Below are 20,284 nucleotides of genomic sequence, written 5' to 3' on the forward strand. Positions count from 1 at the left end.
TCTTGTTTTTAATTAAAAACCATAACTATCCTTAGTTGATTTCCATTTAATAATGCCTTTTTAAAAAGCCCATCTGTTATTAAAATATATGTTTTTCCCCCTCTAGGCTAATGGTTTTTTGGGGTCTCAGATTCCACTGAGAATAAAGCTATGAATACATTCCTCATAAAACATGTGTATACTCAAAAATAAACTCAAAATGGATGAAAGACCTAAACGTAAGACTGGAAGCCATCAAAATCCTAGATGAGAAAACAGGCAACAACTTCTTTGACCTCGGCTACAGCAACTTTTTATTTGACATGTCACCAGAGGCAAGGGAAATAAAAGCAAAAATGAACTATTGGGACCTCATCAAGATAAAAAGCTTCTGCATGGCAAAGGAAACAATCAGCAAAACTAAAAGGCAATCGGTGGAATGGAGAAGATATTTGCAAATGACGTATCAGATAAAAGGTTAGTATCCAAAATCTACAAAAACTTATCAAACTCAACACCCAAAAAACAAAACTATCCAGATAAGAAATGGGCAAAAGACATGAATACATGCTTTTCCAAAGAAGACATCCACATGGTTAACAGACACATGAAAAGACGCTCAACATCACTCATTATCAGGGAAATACAAATCAAAACCACAATGAAATATCACCTCACACCTGTCAGAATGGCTAAAATTAACAACTCAGGCAACAACAGATGTCAGCGAGGATGTGGAGAAAGAGGAACCCTTTTACACTGCTGGTGGGAATGCAAACTGGTGCAGTGACTCTGGAAAACAGTATGAAGGTTCCTCAAAAAATTAAAAATACAACTACCCCACAACACAGCAATTGTACAACTAGGTATTTATCCAAAGGATACAGGTGTGCTGTTTTCAAGGAGCAGAGGCACCTCAATGTTTATAGCGGTGCTATCGATAAGAGCCAAAGTATGGAAAGAGCCCAAATGTCCATTGATTGATGAATGGATAAAGAAGATATGGTGTATATCTATATCTATATCTATCTATCTCTATATATTTCTATACATATACATATACATATACATTGGAATATTACTCAGTGATCAAAAAGAATGAAATCTTGACATCTGCAACAATGTGGATGGAACTAGAACGTATTATGCTAAGCGAAATTAGTCAGAGAAAGACAAATATCATATGACTTCACTCATATATGGAATTTAAGAAACAAAATAGATGAACACAAGGGAAGGGAAGCAAAAATAATATAAAAACAGAGAGGGAGACAAACCAGAAGAGACTCTTAAATACAAAGAACAAACTGGGGGTTGCTGGTGGGGTGCTGGGTGGGGGGAAGGGCTAACTAAAGGGGTGAGGGGCAATAAGGAAGATACTTGTTCGGATGAGTACTGGGTGTTATATGTAAGCGATGATTCGCCAAATTCTATTCCTGAAATTATTATTATACTGTATTTTAACTAACTTGGATCTAAATTAAAAAAAAAAGACTATGGGAAATATACTTGAAAGTCAAAGAATAGCAAAATTATGTTAGTAGGGAAAGGAATTAAAAAAGTGATTCAATATATACAATAATTTTCTTATGGGTCTTCATTCATGAGAGACATAGATTTTATTTGTATCATCTTATGAAAACCAGATCACATGAATAAACAAGAAATCCAGGAAGATGTTTATGAATCAATTTTGTTAGATTTTCTGTGTTTAAATATGTGCTTTTACTTAATCCACTCTCTGTAATATATAATTAACCCACAGGAAATTATAGATTCAGTATTGGTTGATTTGGGGATAACATTTACATACCTGTGTTATTTCTAATCATATTTTCAGTTTTGAGTAATGGTTTGATCATAATGTGGCTTACTTTTTATTTTTCTAAATAATCATATGTACATATATATGTATTACTTTTTAATATAAATGTTTATATTCATAATTACTATTTATTCTTACTATAAAAAAGGACTGTAGAAAACAGTTTTATTTCAAAATGTTAATTAGCCTGATTTTACATATAAACACAGACTACTAAGTTAATAAAAAAAATGGGTGTGTACTTATGTGGGCACATGCACTTAACAAACACACAACAAGACAATTTTCCAAACAACTTCATTTCATAGGTTAATGAACAAATCTAGGAAGGAAGATGTATTTTATAGATAATCTTTTAAAAATCTCTTTTACATCCCTTTTTTTTTGGGTCTATGTTGATTTCTACTGTCATTCCTAAGAAGCGACTCAGTTAACAATATTCTTAGGAATTTTCCTGCAAAGAATGAAACACCTATCTTGTAACATTAAGATATCGGTTGATATACAGCTTATGCTCAGGTGTAAAGGCCTCAGCCTTTCTTCCCTCTAGCTGTTAAAGGGTAAGTTTATTGTAATTGTTCTTTTCCCTTCTTTTCCCTTCCCTTCCCTTCCCTTCCCTTCCCTTCCCTTCCCTTCCCTTCCCCTCCCCTCCCCTCCCCTCCCCTCCCCTCCCCTCCCCTCCCTTCCCTTTCCTTCTTTCTTTAACGTTTATTTTTGAGAGACAGAGACAGAGCATGAGCGGGAGAGTGGTAGAAAGAGAGAGAGAATCCAAAGCAGGCTCCAGGCTCTGAGCTGTCAGCACACAGCCTGACACGGGGCTCGAACCCACAAATCATGAGATCATGACCTGAGCCGAAGTCAGATGCTTAACTGACTGAATCACCCAGGCACCCCTGTAACTGCCATTTCTTAAGAGTTCCCAAATAATTTCCTCTAAACATGGTAAAATATTTTGACGTTATTCTTAAAAACTTTGGACTCATAGCCTGACCCACCTATTTGTCCCCCTTATTCAGTTAGTGGTCTGCTTGGTAATACTTAAAAACACATAATGGACAAAGAATGTTTCGGCTCCTAAACTTCATTAGCGACATCAACTTACTCTGGTTTCTGGCAAAGTGTTTCAGCTCAGTGAGTTGTCTTGTGGACTCTTTCTGTATTTCTCTATTCTAAAATCAAGATTATAATCACTTTTATATTTCAGCTTTTCTAAATATTCTATCCCAAATAATGTATTATTTATTTTTATGCTGGGAGTTTTCTTCTTTAAAGTAACTATTAACAATTTCACCTTAGCCATAACTTTTTTAAGGACAATTAAAGTATTCTATTGTTTTCTCTACTGTTCTTACTTGTGCAGTCTCTGCATGTTCCAGCATTTCTTCGAATTCCTGATACTCTTCATCATCTGGTTCAGCACCTGAGAGGCGAGCTGCCCTGGCCATGAAATATGGAGGCAGCTCTCCAATTGCTGTACCGATACCCTATGTGCAAAACCAAAATACTCACATGAGATTCTGTTCTCAACATAAGAATACTAAACAGATTAAATCTATATTTTTCTACATTGCCAAAACCACATTAAGATGCATGTATTAGGGAGGAAAGCATATACTACATAATCAAGAGAACATGAGTGTGACTCTTGGCACTAATACTGACCAATACAAAGCCAGGCGAGATAATATACACTAAACTCTTAGACAATTCCTGGTGCATGGCAGACATTAGATTGTTAGTTCTCTAAGCATCTCTACTTATACTCTGTGATTTCTGTCAGTTTTTTCCCTCTTTTCAAATCATTTAGTAATGAGTATTCACTAGTACAAGTTTTAGATAAAACTTTCTAGGAAATCTTCTGGTATTTAAGATGCTGTTTCAATCTGGTATTTAAGGTATTTAATCTGGTATTTAGGGTGCTGTTTTAATTTTTTTGTGTGTGCAGAGTTAAAACTTTTAACAAATAGTGGTCAGGAAGCCCCTTGAAAACTCAACATTAGGATGGATAAATTTTCACCACAGGAAAAATGTTTATTTCCTCAGGACATTGAGTGACTCATGTTTCAGTTACTTTGTGGATTCTTGTTTTTGAAGAGAATTTTTTTTTCACTCAACTTAAAACATAGGATGAAAACAAAGGTAAGAGAATCAGGAACTTGGTTTGGACTTAAATGGCTTAAATACAAGATAGATGATAATGTAAAAGGTATATAGTTTCTAGGAAAATTCTCAACTTTGAGCCATCCTTCTCTGCCTTGAGTCATAGTGAATGAAAAAGTTTTGCTAATTCTCAGAAGCAATTTTAGGTCTATTTGCTCTGTACTATGACTTTGTCAACAAATGCCTTGAAAAGAATCCCCAAGGAACATTATCAAATTCAAATATTTCATGTTCACAGTGTTATATTTCAATGTGTGGGATCAATAATCTCCGAATGAGACTGCATTATCCACATATGAAACAAGAATTCTGAAAAAGAATATACTTAAGTGTCAAAAGAAGCAGGCTATATTTAAAGAATAAAGAGAGAGAGATGAGAGGGAGGAGAGACATATACATCACGGGATATATAAATAAAACACAAATCATATTTTGCTAAACAAAAAAAGTTAATGTTAGTCAACTTTGGAGAATGTTAAGAGAACCAACTTATTATTTAAAAAACAGGTAAATAAAGGGGAAAAATCCATTACTTATCCTCTCTTACCTATATGAAAGATATCTTGGGGTAACCAAATTGGTGATAAGGAGTTTTTCTTTATAAAAACATTCCAGTCAATAAGTAAAGTAAAAAAAAATGATGTAATTGGTTTACCCCCATTTTATAACCCTTAATAATGGACTTGTATAACAATGGTGATAATACCACAAAAGGAAAGACAATCAGACATTACTGTACCTCATGATAGAAATACACAAGACTATAACATGTATTCTCGACAAAAAAATTTTTTTCAAGCCTCTCTAACTATCAACTCACAGGAAACATAGGGAACAGATAAACATATTTAAACTATACCAACTGGGATATAATTAGTTAAAATCGAGACTGTGAGAAATTATATTTGACAAACAACCCAGTTTCAACAACAAATAAATATGAAAAGAAAAACAAAGAAACACCATCAGAAAAATCTGAACATTAACTAGGTAGCTGATCTGAAGAGACTATTCCTAATTTCTCTTAGGTGTGATAGTGTTTTTTTAAGTCCTAAGACTGATATATTTACAGATGAAATGTGATATGTTATCTAGGATATGCTTCAAGATAGTGGAGAGCCTACAGAGGAGGGATCAGATAAAACAATATTAGCCAGGGATTAATATTAACTGAGTTTTGGTGATAATATATTAAATTAATTATATAAATCTCTGTACTTAAAAAAATTTTTTTTCCCATTACAAAAAGTAGGAAGTTAATTGCAACATGTTATTCAAAACATGAACTTCTCTTAAAACCTGTTAACTGAAATGTTTAATAGTTCTGAAAGCAATCATATGATTCAAACTCATGACAAGTTTCCTTAAAGTTAAAAAGGAAGTAATAATGGACTGAAATGAAATCAAGAGCTACATACTATATTATACTTGGTTGACTATATTTATTGTTATAGTTGAATTCTGCTCATGTTTTCCCACATTAGCAAGAAACAAGAATGGTGATCATGAGTCAATATTCTGTTTTTTACACAAATAGATAAAAAGAAATACAGTCATCCAGACAGGTCCCCCAAAACACATTATATTCTAGACACAAAAGTTTATTTAGTTATCTCAAATTAGGTACTGCAGTCCCATAATTTCATGATTCTTACAAAACAATTTTATAATTCTTGCAAAATCAAAACAAAAAACCAAAACAGAAGTGTGGAACACTAAAAACTGTCAGCCTAGGCTTAATTAAGGGGAAGAAATAACTGGTTTCCTTATTGCAAAAGAAAGAGACAAGTAGTTTTTAGTCAAGCAATAATTCAGAAAGCTCTTCTAAAAACCATCTGCTCCATATCAATTGATTACCTTGAAGTCCCTGCTTCTTGAATTGGAGAAGATTTTAACATGCACAAAATATGCAAAACCAAGGGGGAAATATCTTCCTGGAGTATCAATTATATTCAAAGATTTAGGGGAGGAGGAAAATCCTGAATGTTCATGCTTTTAAAAAGTTTTGTCAAGTGGATTCACAAGCAAATCAGCATTTTGCTTTTCAATGATGGGAATAATAAGTTTAATAGTAAAAATATGGAGAGCAGAAAATTTTACATATGCCGATTCTCAGATATTATGGTAGTTTTGTATTATCTATGTGCTAATAATTTTTTTTAAACAAAATGATTTTTCTATTACATATTCCAATTACAAACATAAATCAGAGGTTAAAAGCAGAAGTTAGGAGGGTAAGCTTGAAACCACTGAGAAATGCAGGGTTCTTACAGAAAACAATTATACCAATTCTAGTAAAATTTTCAAGACTGTTTTGCACATAGAGAAAATTTGCTTCCAGTTTCCCTTGAGGTCAGTTTTCAAATGGCTGTAAGAAGGAATGAAGTTCTGACACATGCTACAACATGGATTAAACTTGAAAACATTATGCCAAGCAAAATAAGCCAGACATAGAAAAACATTATATGATTCCATTTAGATGGGGTATCTAGAATTGACACAATCAAAGAAGAAGAAAATAGAAAAGACTCTGGAGTTATTGTTTTAATGGGTACATATTTCTGCCTGGGATGACAAAAAGTTCTGGCAATGATGACACAACATTGTAAATATACTTAAGGCCAATAAATTGTGTACTTAAAAACGGTTAAAATGGTAAAACTTTCCTTATATATATTTTACTACAATAATCACCCCCTAACCATGAACTTAACAAATACATGACCGTAAAAGGTGATGCTCTCTATCTAAAAGTCAACACACATGCTCTCGCCCCTGCCCTGCTGTCCCACTTTTTTTTAAAAAACTTTTTTTTTTCAACGTTTATTTATTTTTGGGACAGAGAGAGACAGAGCATGAACGGGCGAGGGGCAGAGAGAGAGGGAGACACAGAATCGGAAACAGTCTCCAGGCTCTGAGCCATCAGCCCAGAGCCTGACGCGGGGCTCGAACTCACAGACCGCGAGATCGTGACCTGGCTGAAGTCGGACGCTTAACCGACTGCGCCACCCAGGCGCCCCATCCCACTTTACAAATCTTTATTATTCTTAGATCTCAACCAAAACACTGCTTCTTCATGGAAATCTTCCTTGAATCATAAACTAGGGAAAATGTCTGTGTTATACAGATTTCTCCCTCATATTTATACGGTTTTTCCATGATATTTATTTATGCATTTTTTCCATGATAATTATTTCCCTCACTGGAACGTAAAGTTCCAATGAGACTGTTCAGTTTTGCTCACTCTGAATCTCTGGTGCTTGGATGCATAATAACTATTATTGGAATTCATGAGTGAAATGAAAATTTGTGAAGCTTTGCACCGGTGACACAAATTATGGAAGATCAAAAGATTCAAACTGAAAAAAAGTAACTAATGATCAACAATATCAAACAATTCATGGGGCACCTGGGTGGCTCAGTTGGTTAAGTGTCCTACTTCTGCTCAGGTCATGATCTCACGGTCCATGAGTTCGAGCCCCGTGTCAGGCTCTGTGCTAACAGCTCAGAGCCTGGAGCCTGCTTCAGATTCTGTGTCTCCCTCTCTCTCTCTCTCTCTCTCTGCCCCTCCCCCCTTCATGCTCTGTCTCTGTCTCAAAAATAAACATTAAGAAAAAAATAAAAAAAAAACACACAAAAAAACCCAATTCACTTTAGCGTGCTCCAAAGACCTATATAAACAAGCTGAAATTAAGAGCAACCCTGGTCTTTTTTTTTTTTTTTAACGTTTATTTATTATTGAGAGACAGAGACAGAGTATGAGCGTGGGAGGGGCAGAGAGAGGAGGAGACACAGAATCCAGAATCCGAAGCAGGCTCCAGGCTCTGAGCTGTCAGCACAGAGCCCGACACGGGGCTCGAACTCATGAATATGAGATCATGACCTGAACTGAAGTCGGACGCTCAACTGACTGAGCCACCCAGGCGCCCCCAACCCTGGTCTTTATCCTATAATTGGATGTACTCCACATTTTAATTATTTTACTGATTCACTACATTTGTAATGACAGCGACATCTGTAAAGACATACTACTTTCAAAGTACAAACTGGATAAAAATGTCAAATAAGATATGAGTTTGTTTTTCAGTTTTCTTTTAATGTTTATTATTTTTGAGAGAGACAGAAACAGAGAGACAGAGAATGAGAGGGAGAGGGGTAGAAAGAGAGGGAGACAGAATCCAAAGCATCAAATAAGATGTGAGTTTTTAATCAAGCAAGACATTCTTTTGAACAGAACAAAACATACGGGTGTGAACACAAATTAAAGGGTAAACTACAAATCAAGGCTGACACACACTATATCAAGGTTTCTCAACCTCCGCAGTATGGACATTTTATGACTGTATCCCATTTAACGATTTTAAAATATAAAACTAAGTGGCATTAACTGCATTCACAATGTTGTGCAACCACCATCACTATCTATTTCCAGTATTTTTCATCACCCAAATGGAAACACTGCACCCATTAAGCATTAACTTTCTCACCCCACACAATGCTGGTAACTTCAAATGTACTTCTTATCTCTATGAATTTGACTCTTCTATTTTATTTTTATTTATACTTTTTTTTAAAGTTTATTTATTTTGAGAGAGAGAGAAAGAGTGTGTGTGTGAGTGCAGGGGGTGGGGGGGGGAGGGCTGAGAGGGAAAGAGAGAATCCTAAGCAAGCCTAGATTGTCACAGTGGAGCCCAACATAGGACTCAATCCCACCAACTGTGAGATCATGACCTGAGACAAAATCAGATTTGAACACTTAACTGACTGAGCTGCTCAGGTGCCCCCAATTTGACTCTTCTGGACAATTCACATAAGTGCAATCATATAGTATCTGTCTTTCTATGTAATGGCTTATTTCATTTAACATAATGTTTTTGAGGTTCATACCATAGTACAATTCAGAACTTCATTCCTTTTTATGGATGAATAATATTCCACTATACGTATATACTACATTTTATCCATTTATCTGTTGTGGGACACTGGGTTGTTTCCACCTTTCTGAAAATGTGGAGGGGTGCCTGGGTGGCTCAGTTAGTTAACCACCCAGTACTTGATTTCAGCTCAGCTCATAATCTCATGGTGAGAGTAAGCCAGTGTTGGGCTCTGCATGGACAGTGTGGAGCCTGCTTGGGATTCCCCCCCTGCCCCGCCCCTCCTGTGCTCTCTCTCTCTCAAAATAAATAAACATTTAAAAAATTAAAAAAAAAAAAAAAAGAAAATGTGGATAATACTACTGAGGAATGAAGTACAAGTATCTGTACTTATACCTGAGTCCCAGTTTTCAGTTCTTGTGGGTATTAGTGTAGGAGTGGAATTAGAGGAGGGTCATGGTAATTCTACATTTAGGTTTTTGAGAATCCACCAAACTCTTTTCCCTAGCAGCTAAATTCCTTTACATTCCCAACAGTCTACAAGAGTTCCAATTTCTCCACATCCTGATACTTGTTTTCTTTTTAAAAAAATAATAGCAAAGGGGTATTTCCTTGTGGTTTGAATTTACACTTCCCCAATGACTAAATGATGCTGAGAATCTGTGCACTTATTGGCCATTAGTGTATCTTCTTGGAGAAAAGTCTATTCAAGTCCTTTGCCCATTTTTAAAATTGGGTTGTTAAGTTGCAGAAGTTCTTCAAACATTCTGGATATTAAACCTTTATCAGATATATGATTTGTGAACATCCCCTTGCATTCTGTGGGTTATCTTTTCACTCTCTTGATAATGTTTTTTTTTTTTTTTTTTGACATAAAAGAGGTTTTGATTTTAGTGAAGTTCAACTTACCTATTACTTTTTCTTGTTGTCTATGTTTTTGGGGTGTCATATTTAAGAAACCATTGCCAAATCCAACACCATGCAGATTGTCTCTACATCTTCCTCTAAGAGTTGTACAGTTTTAGTCGTAAGCTTAAGTCCCTGATGCATTTTGAGTTAATTTTTACAGAAGGTAAGGGTCCAAATCCATTATTCTGAATGTGTATATGGTTTTCCCAGCACCTTTTGTTGAAAGGACTATCCATATAAATATTGAGAACAACAGGAACCAATTTAAATGTAACTTGATATGTGCTCCACTTTATATGTGACAAAAGACAATTTCAAAAAAGGAAATATGAAGAGCACTCAGCCAATTAACTAGGATTAATCAACATTCTTGTACTATGTGCAAAACCTTATACTGACTGCTGTAAGGGTAATAAATTTAAGGTACAGTTTATATTTTTTAGGAGCTTAAAATTTATTTGGGAAAGTAAGCCACTACACTAGTCTAGTTAACTAATTTAAGGCATGCATGGAGCTAGGCCAAATGAACACTTCAAACAATATGAACAATGGGAGTTGGAGGAGGCAGTTATCACTGCCAGCTGCGATGGAAGTTTTTCTTTGTTGGCATTAGTGTTAATCCAGCCATGTAAATCATTTGTGAAGGAACTAAAGCAAAACAGAAAACCGAATCCATATACATGGTCTCTTTCTAGCACGTTCCAAGTATCTTCTGTTATTTTAATAATAATTTTTCATCAAAAGACTAATGTGGTCAAATTTATAAAACATATGCAACTAGTACAATGAATTTTGTTTCCAGTGCTTATAAAAGAGTAACAGGAAATACGACAATTTTTCCTGCCTTTCATATTCAACAAATTCAAAATATGGCATTTCCCTTACAATTCTTTTAAAACACAACATACTAGGCTATAGTATATATAACTGACAAATAAGTTATATTAAAAACAAAGACGATCGTATGAAACACACACACACAGACAATATAGTTGTTAACCTTTAAATAAGTGTATTTGAAAACTTTCCCTCTTCCATGGGTATGGCATTCATGTTCATTTTAGTCAAGATTTTTAACTGATCTGTTCCATATGTTTTATTTTATAAGACACTGTTAGGGGAAAAAAGTTACAGAGAACATATAACTTAACGAATCCAAATGACAAAAAATGTTCAAAGAGTAACAGAAAGTCTTCAGCAAATGAACTATTCCTCAGTGATACACATTTGAATGAATATAGGCATATAGAAAAAAAAAAGAATACTTTGTATGGATTAAAATAATCTGTCACTGGATATATAGTACAAAAGCTTCCCAAAATACACTTAAGCAAACCATAAAAAGAATAATTGGTACAACTGAAAGCAAGATCACCATATACAACCATACAGTCTGATACCCTCACTACAGTAAAGTTTGGTCTATTAAAAAAATATCTGACCTTACTTCAGTATTACTAACAACTCAGAAAATGAAATAAGCCCTCTAAGAATAAACACAGAGTATCTGAATCTAGGAGAGAGACATACAACATTTACCAATCTGGGACTGAAAATATAACCACTTGCTATGTGTTTATCAAATATTTCACATTGGTAAAATTTTGCAAAGTAGTATAGTTGTATCATCTATCCTCCATTTCCCTCTTGTTGTCTACATGGCATCCACTGCTTTGTTGTACCTATGGCTTCATGCCTTACTCTGAATGTCATTCATGAATGGGGAAGCTCTAAAGGGTTTCTCTTACTTGGAAGCAGATAACTGGTGACTTCATGAATTAATTGTTTATTGACTTGCTATGTGGATATACATTTGGATTAAATTTTCAATGAGGTACAACAAAGTATCAAAATAGTGAGGTTAATTTTAGACAAATATGAAAATGGACATCTTACCCACATGCAGGCCTCAATCCTAACTTTTGAGATGATGCTCCACAAAGAAATGGTTCCTTCAATGCTCTCTTCATCTGGACAAATAATTTGATCAGGATAAGGTGGTTCAGGGAAATTAACTGAATTGCATTCATAAGCAGCTAATGTAACTGAAGCTATATGTGGACCCTATGAAACAAATATGAGAAACCTCTGATGAGAAATATTAATGAAAAAGGAATTACCAATCAATATACATGTCATTTTAACAGTACCTTAATTACTATACACAAATAGAAAAATCTTAGCTTCTAGAGAATAAGAATCTAACTACATATTTCAAGTTGCAGTTGGTAATTTGAAAAACTAATCCTTAATCTCTTCCTAGCTTGTTTTTTTAATTCAGATTTATTGAAGTATAATTTACATATAATAGTATATAGGTATATAGTTCATTGAGTTTTGACAAATATATTGAACTGTATAAGCACAACCAATCAAGATATAGAACACTTCCATCACTACAAAAAGTTCCCTGGTGTCTTTTTATAGTCAATCTCCTTCTCCAACACCATATGATTTCTGGCTTTATTTGATTTTATTCATCTATATTCTCATTTGTAAGAATGTTATACCCTTTGATAAAAAATTCCTGTGCCCTATTCCTTTAGGCATGATTCGAGAATACCACTTTTCTGTCCTTACTTAAAAACAGTTGGTGAAGTAACTACCTCACTTATCTTTCCCAAAGATAAGAGGTCCTAAAACAAAATAAAACTGTGGAACAAATATCAGTAAGTTTTTCTTTTAAAGCAGTATTTTCTATGGAAGATTTTGTGTTGCTTTGTACCTTTATTTTAAAATATTAAAAATTAGGGGCACCTGGGTGGCTCAGTCGGTTGAGCATCCAACTTCGGCTAAGGTCATGATCTTGCAGTTTGTAAGTCTGAGCCCCACATTGGGCTCACTGCTGTCCACCTGTCAGTGCAGAGCCTGCTTCAGATCCTCTGTCCCCCTTTCTCTGCCCCTCCCCTGCGTGTGCTCTCCCAAAAAATGAATATAAAAAACAATAAACTAAAATATTACAAATTAATAATAATCACATAGGTTAAAATGGATTAATATTAGATGTGTGATAAAGGCTTAATAAACACAATGGTTCCCAAGTGCACATGCATGCCAAGGTGAGGGGTCTGCATAAGAACCAACTAGGGAGTTTGTTAAATATACAAATTCCTGGGTTCCCTAACATACATTTATTCAATAGGTGGGGATGGGAACCTGTATGTTTTAAATGAGTTTCTTTAGAATTTCAAATAAGTTAGGTTCTCTAATAGGCTAGGTTTAGGAACCATTGGGATAACAGTAAATTAAGGGTCAGGAATGAAACTTTTTTTTTTTTTTTTAACGTTTATTTTGAGAGAGACAGAGACAGAGACAAAGAGACAGAGAATCCCAAGCAGGCTCTGTGTTAGCAGAGCGGGGCTCGAACCCACAAACCATGAGATCATGACCTGAGCCAAAACCAAGAGCCAGATGCTTAACCGACTGAGCCACTCAGGCGCCCCAGGAATTAAACAACCTTAGACAAAGTCACTTAACTTTTTTCCTGGGCCTCAGTTTACTCTTCTGCAAAGCAAAAAAATTAAGACTCATAGTTTTATTCAGCTCCAAAATAAAAAACTTCAAATATAATTAAATATGTGAATTAAAATCTAACAATAATTTCCAAAGTTCTCATGAGGTATCAGAGCTAAACACTGGACATCCTTAACACGTTTCTTTAACACACAAGCTGTAAATATTTACTTTAAAGCATACTGTAGACCTAGTGGCTATAAGCATAACTTCTAGAGCCACATGCTCTGGTTCAGGCTCTGTAACTTACCTTCTGAGTCTTGCTCACTTAATCTATAAAATGGAAATAATCAAATACCTTCAGAACCTACATTCTGGGGATACCATAAAATTTAAATCAACTTATATAAAGTACCCAGCTTAGAATAAACCCTCAAAATGTACTAGCCATTAGTTATTACAAAGAAAAATACTGTATTTGTAGAATAAAATTTTGTAGAATATCAAATAAAAATATGGTAAAAATTTTTGTTATACAATATTATGTTTTAGATAATATAATATTAAATTGTATGCATTAATATATTAAAATATATATATATAATTTTATCCTCTCTAGCTCTATACACATACACACATACAGTAAGTGGTCTCGGTATACAAGAGGTTTTTTTTTTTTTTAATTTCTTTTCTTTTTTTTTTTTTTTAATTTAATTTCTTTTCTTAAAGTTTACTTGTTTTGAGAGTGAGAAAGAGAGAGAGAGAGTCAGGTGGGGGGGGGGAGGAGCAGAGGGAGAAGGAGAAAGAGACTCCTAAGCAGGCTCCATGTTCAGTGCAGGGCCCAACGTGGGGCTTGATCTTACCACCACGAGATCACGACCTGAGCCTATATCAAAAGTCCGACGCTTAACCGACTGAGCCACCCAGAGGCCCTGAGAGCCTTTTTAAATCATAAGGTAAAAGAATTAGTGGTTCAAAGACAAAAGTGCACAAGATGCAACAATGAAAATAAAACATTAAGGAACTATTGCTATTAAGATAAAAGGTGATTTAAAACAAAACTTTTTGTTGTAAGTTAATACAAAAAATATATTCATAAATCTAAGCTACATTTCTCCCTATATGCAACTGGCATTATGTGTTCAAAGAAAATCTAAAAAATGTAGTTCTGCATGTAGCACTGAATCAATTATTAGTTTTTTTCTGGACCAAAAAAAATCTATGTGAATTTTTAGCCTCTTCATCTTTCTCTTGAGTTTTAATTCACAGAAATTAATAAAGAGTAATATTTACATTAAAAGAATAATTACGTAAATGCTTTTGAATAGTCACATTTTCCTTCAAAGTTATTAACCATGAAATCCACAATTGCTTCTTTGAATACTATATGCATAAAAGATTTCACAGTTGAGAGGAAAAAGAATTATTTTGTGATTCTTAAAAAAAAAAAGCTTAAAGTTTGTGGAATTCAGAATAATTGAATTAGTGAAAAATTTCTTACTCTACACATATAGCTAAGTATCAGATGTAATTAAAAAAACAAACAAAAAACGTAACTTCAACCTATAATGTATGAAACGCAAAAGAAAAATGTGATACCAGTAAGTAAAATAGAAGAAATTCAAGAGTTTGCCCATGATACCCCACAAACTGTCCCTATAATATACAGTACAGTCTACTTCTCAACCCTAGAAACAAACTCTAAGTGAACAAAATTAAACTGCCCTGTTTACTAAATAATAACATTTCTGGGATGTACAGGAAAGAAAAACCTACATTTCTATTCTAGAAATATAAAATATGTACCTCAACAGATCAAACACATTATCCAACAAGATAAAAGACTTATTCATAGTTTCAATTTTAAGTAATTCTAAAAAGGGAAAATTTCAGCAATCTGATGAGAATTTTTTCCCTAAAGAAAGGACGGTTCATTCACACAACTAAACTGATATATACTTTCCATAACCACACTAATAAGTCATGATTACTCAGCCTTTGAGGCAGATGTGGTTCCCAGCAAAACGGACACAAATAACTCAGCTTCTTGTCCTTTGTTCATTCTCAAGAGCCCGTTTAGTCCGTACCTTGACATTTTAGTTTAAACTACGTTAATTATAGGAAACTTCACAAATTCTTTTCAACATTATAGGCTGATGGTTCCTATATATAATTGAGTTGAATGAAATAAATATTAGTTTACATGAAAAATCCAAACACCAAGACTAAAAAATTGTTTTGATTAAAATATTTTTAAAGGTTACACATATTCAAATTAACTTTTATTTTCTACAACCTACAAGTCCTACTGCACTGTATCATATATTAAATGTCTTAACTATGCTAAATGAAAAACCAAGGGATAAAGACAAACAGCTTAAGCAGAAAACACTATCTGGACAGAACCACCATGAAACATATAAAACCCAACAATGTATTGAGCAGGAGGTTACAGCTGTCCTGAGAGCATTTAGATATTGATATGTATGGATTAGAGATCCTGGCCTTTGGTTGGGGGTTTTCTGTCTCAGATCATGAAGTGGTACGGACTTTTACATCTACAGTAAACTAAAAGACCGGACAAAACACATGGAACAATTCTTTTCAGGCATTGTACCATAGGCAGTCTATGATTTCTGACTGCTGATAGAAGGAATACAAATGAGGAAACCCTATGATGGCTCTGGCTTTTCATTTGTAGACACATTCCATGTCTATAGCAAAATCCAAAGAGAAAGAGCCCAAGCAAAGCATGGTGGTCTTGGGGTGCCTGGCTGGCTCAGTCTGAAGAGCGTGTAACTTAGGGTTGTGAATTTGAGCCCCACGTTGGGTGTAGAAATTACTAAAAATAATAAATTTTTAAAAAAACAGCATGGTGGTCTTGCTGAATTGAGAAGTAAATCTGAGTTCAGGGAGCCTGAGTAGTTGAAATCTGTGGGACAGAATGATAATAAAGAGAAAGAACTCTAGAAACATGCACAGGGTCCTCTTGAGACTTTGATATACAAAGCTGCATTGCAGGCTAGGGTGAGATTCCATTAGGCTAGGCAAAGAACAAGTGGTGGGAAAACAACTTACAACAGTTGTAAGATAAACAATTCCTAGAGTTCACAAGGACTAGGAAACACCTGCAGTTCAACCAGCTAGAGTGCAGAGACTTGGCATTCAGGGAAGACCCTAAAAGGAGCCTAGAGTAACAGTTACTCCAGATAGGCCATAACATGTTTTCTTTTAAAAAAGCCTTAAACAGATCAAGTTGATGACAAGTAACTTGACTGCCCACCAAAACAGAAAACTGATGCTCTGCAAAGAAAGACAACAAATCCATACAGTCAACAATTTTAATACTACATGTCCAGCATCTAATAAGAAACAACTAGATCTGTGAAGAACGAAAATATGACCCAGAAGAAACATTAGTCAACAGAAACAGAAATGTCAGAGATAATGGAAATATGAGACAAGAACCTAAAAACAGTAAATATAAGTAAGTTCAAGGATTTAAACAGCAGTTGGCAAACTTCAAATTACAGACCAAATTTGGCCCACGCTAGTTTTATAAAGAAAGTTTCAAAGAATATAGCCATGTCCATTCACTTACATATCGTGTCTGGCTAATTCTGTGCTATAAGAGCAAAACTGAATAGCGCTGAAAGACTCTACAGTTCCACAAAATCTAAAATATTTATTATGTGGTCCTTTGCAAAAAAAGTTTGCTGATACCTGGAAAACATAGGGGTGGCTCAGCTAGTTAAGGTTGGTTTTGGCTCAGGTCATAATCCCACAGTTTTGTGGGTTGGAGCCCCATGTAGGGCTCTGCACTGACAGTGCAAAGCCTGCTTGAGATTCTCTCTCTCCCTCTGCCCCTCCCCCACATACACTGTCTCTGTCTCCCTCAAAATAATAAACTTAAAAAAAAAAAAGGAAAACACAAACATGAGGAAAGAAATGGAAGGTATAAAAAATGGAACTTCTAGAGCTGAAGATAATATCTGAATGGAAAAATTCATTGGCTAGATTATCAACAGATTAGACAGACACCACAGAAGAAAATATTAGAGAACTTGAAGTCAGGGCAATAGAAAGTATCCAAACTAAAGGATACAGAGGGTAAAGACTATGAAAGATATAAACCACAGTGACCTGTGGAATAATACCAACTAGTCTAGTATACATGTAATTGGAATCCCAGAAAGAGAGGAGAAGATGTGTGTTGGTGGGAAGGAGTGTGTGCAGAAAAATACTTGAAGAAATAGTAGCCAAGTATTTAAGGTTTGATGAAAAATATCAATCCATCAACTCACAGATCTAAGAAATTCAACAAACCTTGGGACAAATACAAAGAAAACACTTAAATCACTGAAAATCAGCACAATCACAATCTAATCAAATTGCTATTAACTCAATAATGATGATAAAAATCTCAAAAGCAACTGGAGGGGTAAAGATAAATTATCTACGGGGAAATATAGATAATACTTCTCATCAGAATAATGCAATCCAAAGACAATGGAATTACTTCTCTGAAGAGCTGAAAGGAAAAAAAAAATCTAGAATCCAGGGAAAATATATTTCCAAAATAAAAATAACATAAAAATATTTTCAGATAAACAAAAGCCAAAAAAATCTGTTGCACCAGATCTGGACTATAACAAATGTTAAAGGAAGTTCTTAGATAGAAGAAAAGTGATACCAGATGAAATCTTAATGTATACAAAGTAATAAAGAGTACTACAAATATAAAAGATCTTTCCTCCTCATTAAAAATCTTTTCAAAAATAACTAGTTGTCTGAAGTAAAAACTATAGCACATGTAGAAGTAAAATATATGACAACAACAGCATACATTATGGGAGGGAGAAAAATGGAATATACTATTGCAGAGCAGTTAAATTATATATATATTTTTAAAATGCTCCATCCAAAAAAAGATAGGAAAAGAATACAAAATAGGTGGGACAAAATAAAAAATAGGTGGGACAAACAGCTTGAGGGTACACTTAAATCCAACCACACTGATAATTACATTAATTATAAATTGACCAAACATACAAATGAAAAGACAGAGAGTGTCAGACTGGATTAAAGACATGCCATCTATAAGAATCCCATTTTATTTTTCTTTGAAGTTTATTTTTATTTATTTTTGAGACAGCATGCATGAGCAGGGGAAGAGCAGAGCGAGAGGGAGAGAGAGACTCCCAGGTAGGTACTGTGCTGTCAGTGCAGAGCCTGATGCAGGGCTTGATCCCATAAACTGTGAGATCATGACCTGAGCCAAAATCAAGAGTAGGACACTTACCCAACTGAGCCACCCAGGTGCTCCAAGAAGCCCATTTTATTTTTTTACAAAAATTAAAAAAAAATTTTTTTGGGGGGCGCCTGGGTGGCTCAGTCGGTTAAGCGGCCAACTTCAGCTCAGGTCATGATCTCGCGATCCGTGAGTTCGAGCCCCATGTCGGGCTCTGTGCTGACAGCTCAGAGCCTGGAGCCTGTTTCAGATTCTGTGTCTCCCTCTCTCTGACCCTCCCCCGTTCATACTCTGTCTCTCTCTGTCTCAAAAATAAATAAACGTTAAAAAAAAAATTAAAAAAAATTTTTTTTTAACGTTCATTTATTTTTGAAAGAAAGAGAGCGTGCGAGCAGGGGAGGGACAGAGAGAGAGGGAGACACAGAATCTGAAGCAGGCTCCAGGCTCTGAGCTGTCAACAGAGCCTGACGCGGGGCTCAAACCCATGAACTGTGAGATCATGACCTCAGCCGAAGTCAGACGCTTAACCAACTGAGCCACCCAGGTACCCCCTAGGAAGTCCATTTTAAACATCAAGACCCAAAAGTAAAAATAAAGGGATAAAAACATATAACCCATTTTGAAATAATCATAAAAAATATGGAGTGGCTATATTAATAACAGATAAAGTAGGATTGACTATAGGGAGTATTACTAGAGATGAATAAGGACATTTCAAAATGATAAAAGCACTAATTCTAGAAAAGACACATCAATGCTAAATATGTAGGCACTTAACTACAGTGTAAAATACATAAAGCAAAAACTGACAGAACTGAAAGGACAAATAAATATCCACAATTACAGCTGAAAATTTCAATACCCTTCTGAGTTGACAGAACAATTAAATTGACAACCAGTATGGATACAGAAGACCTGAACAATATGGAACACTCCACCCAACAACAGCCAAATCCATATTCTTTTCAAGAACACATGGAACATTCATCAATATAGACCATATGATCTGGTATAAAACAAGTCTCAATGTATTTAAAAGCACGTGCCATGCAGCAATGTAAAAGATCAACACAAGGAGCACTACTCAAGGGAAAGTGGCAAATGAAGGTCCTGAAGGTTAATTTCTCCAGTTAAGGTCAGTATCTTTTAACCTATGTGGTCGTAATCAAAGGAAGGCCAAACAGTTATATCTAGCCCAGACTGTTATTCCCCAGCACAGGAAGCTCTATAAATTCCCTAGAGATCAAGTCACAAGTAACATTCACTAACTGTACTCATAACCCCTGAGAGTTCCTAATTACTGCCAATGGAAGTTCCCGTTAATGATAAAGAAGTTAAATTTTATGACTGTGATGAAAAGTTATACTCTTATTAAAGTGGCAGGTTTTAGGTCTTTTTCTTTTCTTTCTTTCTTTTGGATAATCTAGTATAGTTATTCTAGGTGAAGCTGTGGCAATAAGATAGTTCAGCTATTTGTAACATATCAGACATCTGGTTTTACTTCAGTTCAAAGCCTCATATATCTGGTCTCATGAGATGTATTACATTATATTTTCCAAAGTTTTGATCATGGAATAATTTTGCCTTGCCCAGGATGAACGATGTAGTGTTTAGCCAAGGACTAGTATGTCTGAGTGAGAGCAAAATTATAGTTAATTTGGGGGTAAAATTTCTTATGAGAGGAGATATGTGTATTTGTGGAAGAAGTGTTTTAACTTTTAAAATATTTTTTAAGATAAATTTTAGAAGTTACATTTCTACAATTTAAATTCTTTCATGAGCAGTATAAAAGGGGAAGTTTTAGTGATTGGTTGAAAAAATTTAACAGAGACA

General features: G+C 34.8%; 1 protein-coding gene across 2 annotated transcripts in view; it reads right to left on the reverse strand.

Annotated features, from left to right (window-relative positions):
• VMP1 (vacuole membrane protein 1) overlaps nt 1–20,284 on the reverse strand; it is a 128,843-nt gene that overhangs the window by 58,809 nt on the left and 49,750 nt on the right. For both annotated transcript variants that reach the window (XM_047080937.1, XM_047080936.1), the window contains exons 6-7: nt 11,644–11,811; nt 3,157–3,288 (exon numbers count right to left, since the gene is read on the reverse strand). In XM_047080937.1, the coding sequence (XP_046936893.1) occupies nt 3,157–3,288; nt 11,644–11,811 (300 nt within the window). The remainder of the gene's footprint in view (nt 1–3,156; nt 3,289–11,643; nt 11,812–20,284) is intronic.

This window comes from Lynx rufus, unplaced genomic scaffold, assembly GCF_022079265.1.
Source record: "Lynx rufus isolate CCGP_SWC_20201006 ecotype Redwood Valley unplaced genomic scaffold, mLynRuf1.p SCAF_18, whole genome shotgun sequence".
Classification (NCBI taxonomy): Eukaryota; Metazoa; Chordata; class Mammalia; order Carnivora; family Felidae; genus Lynx; species Lynx rufus.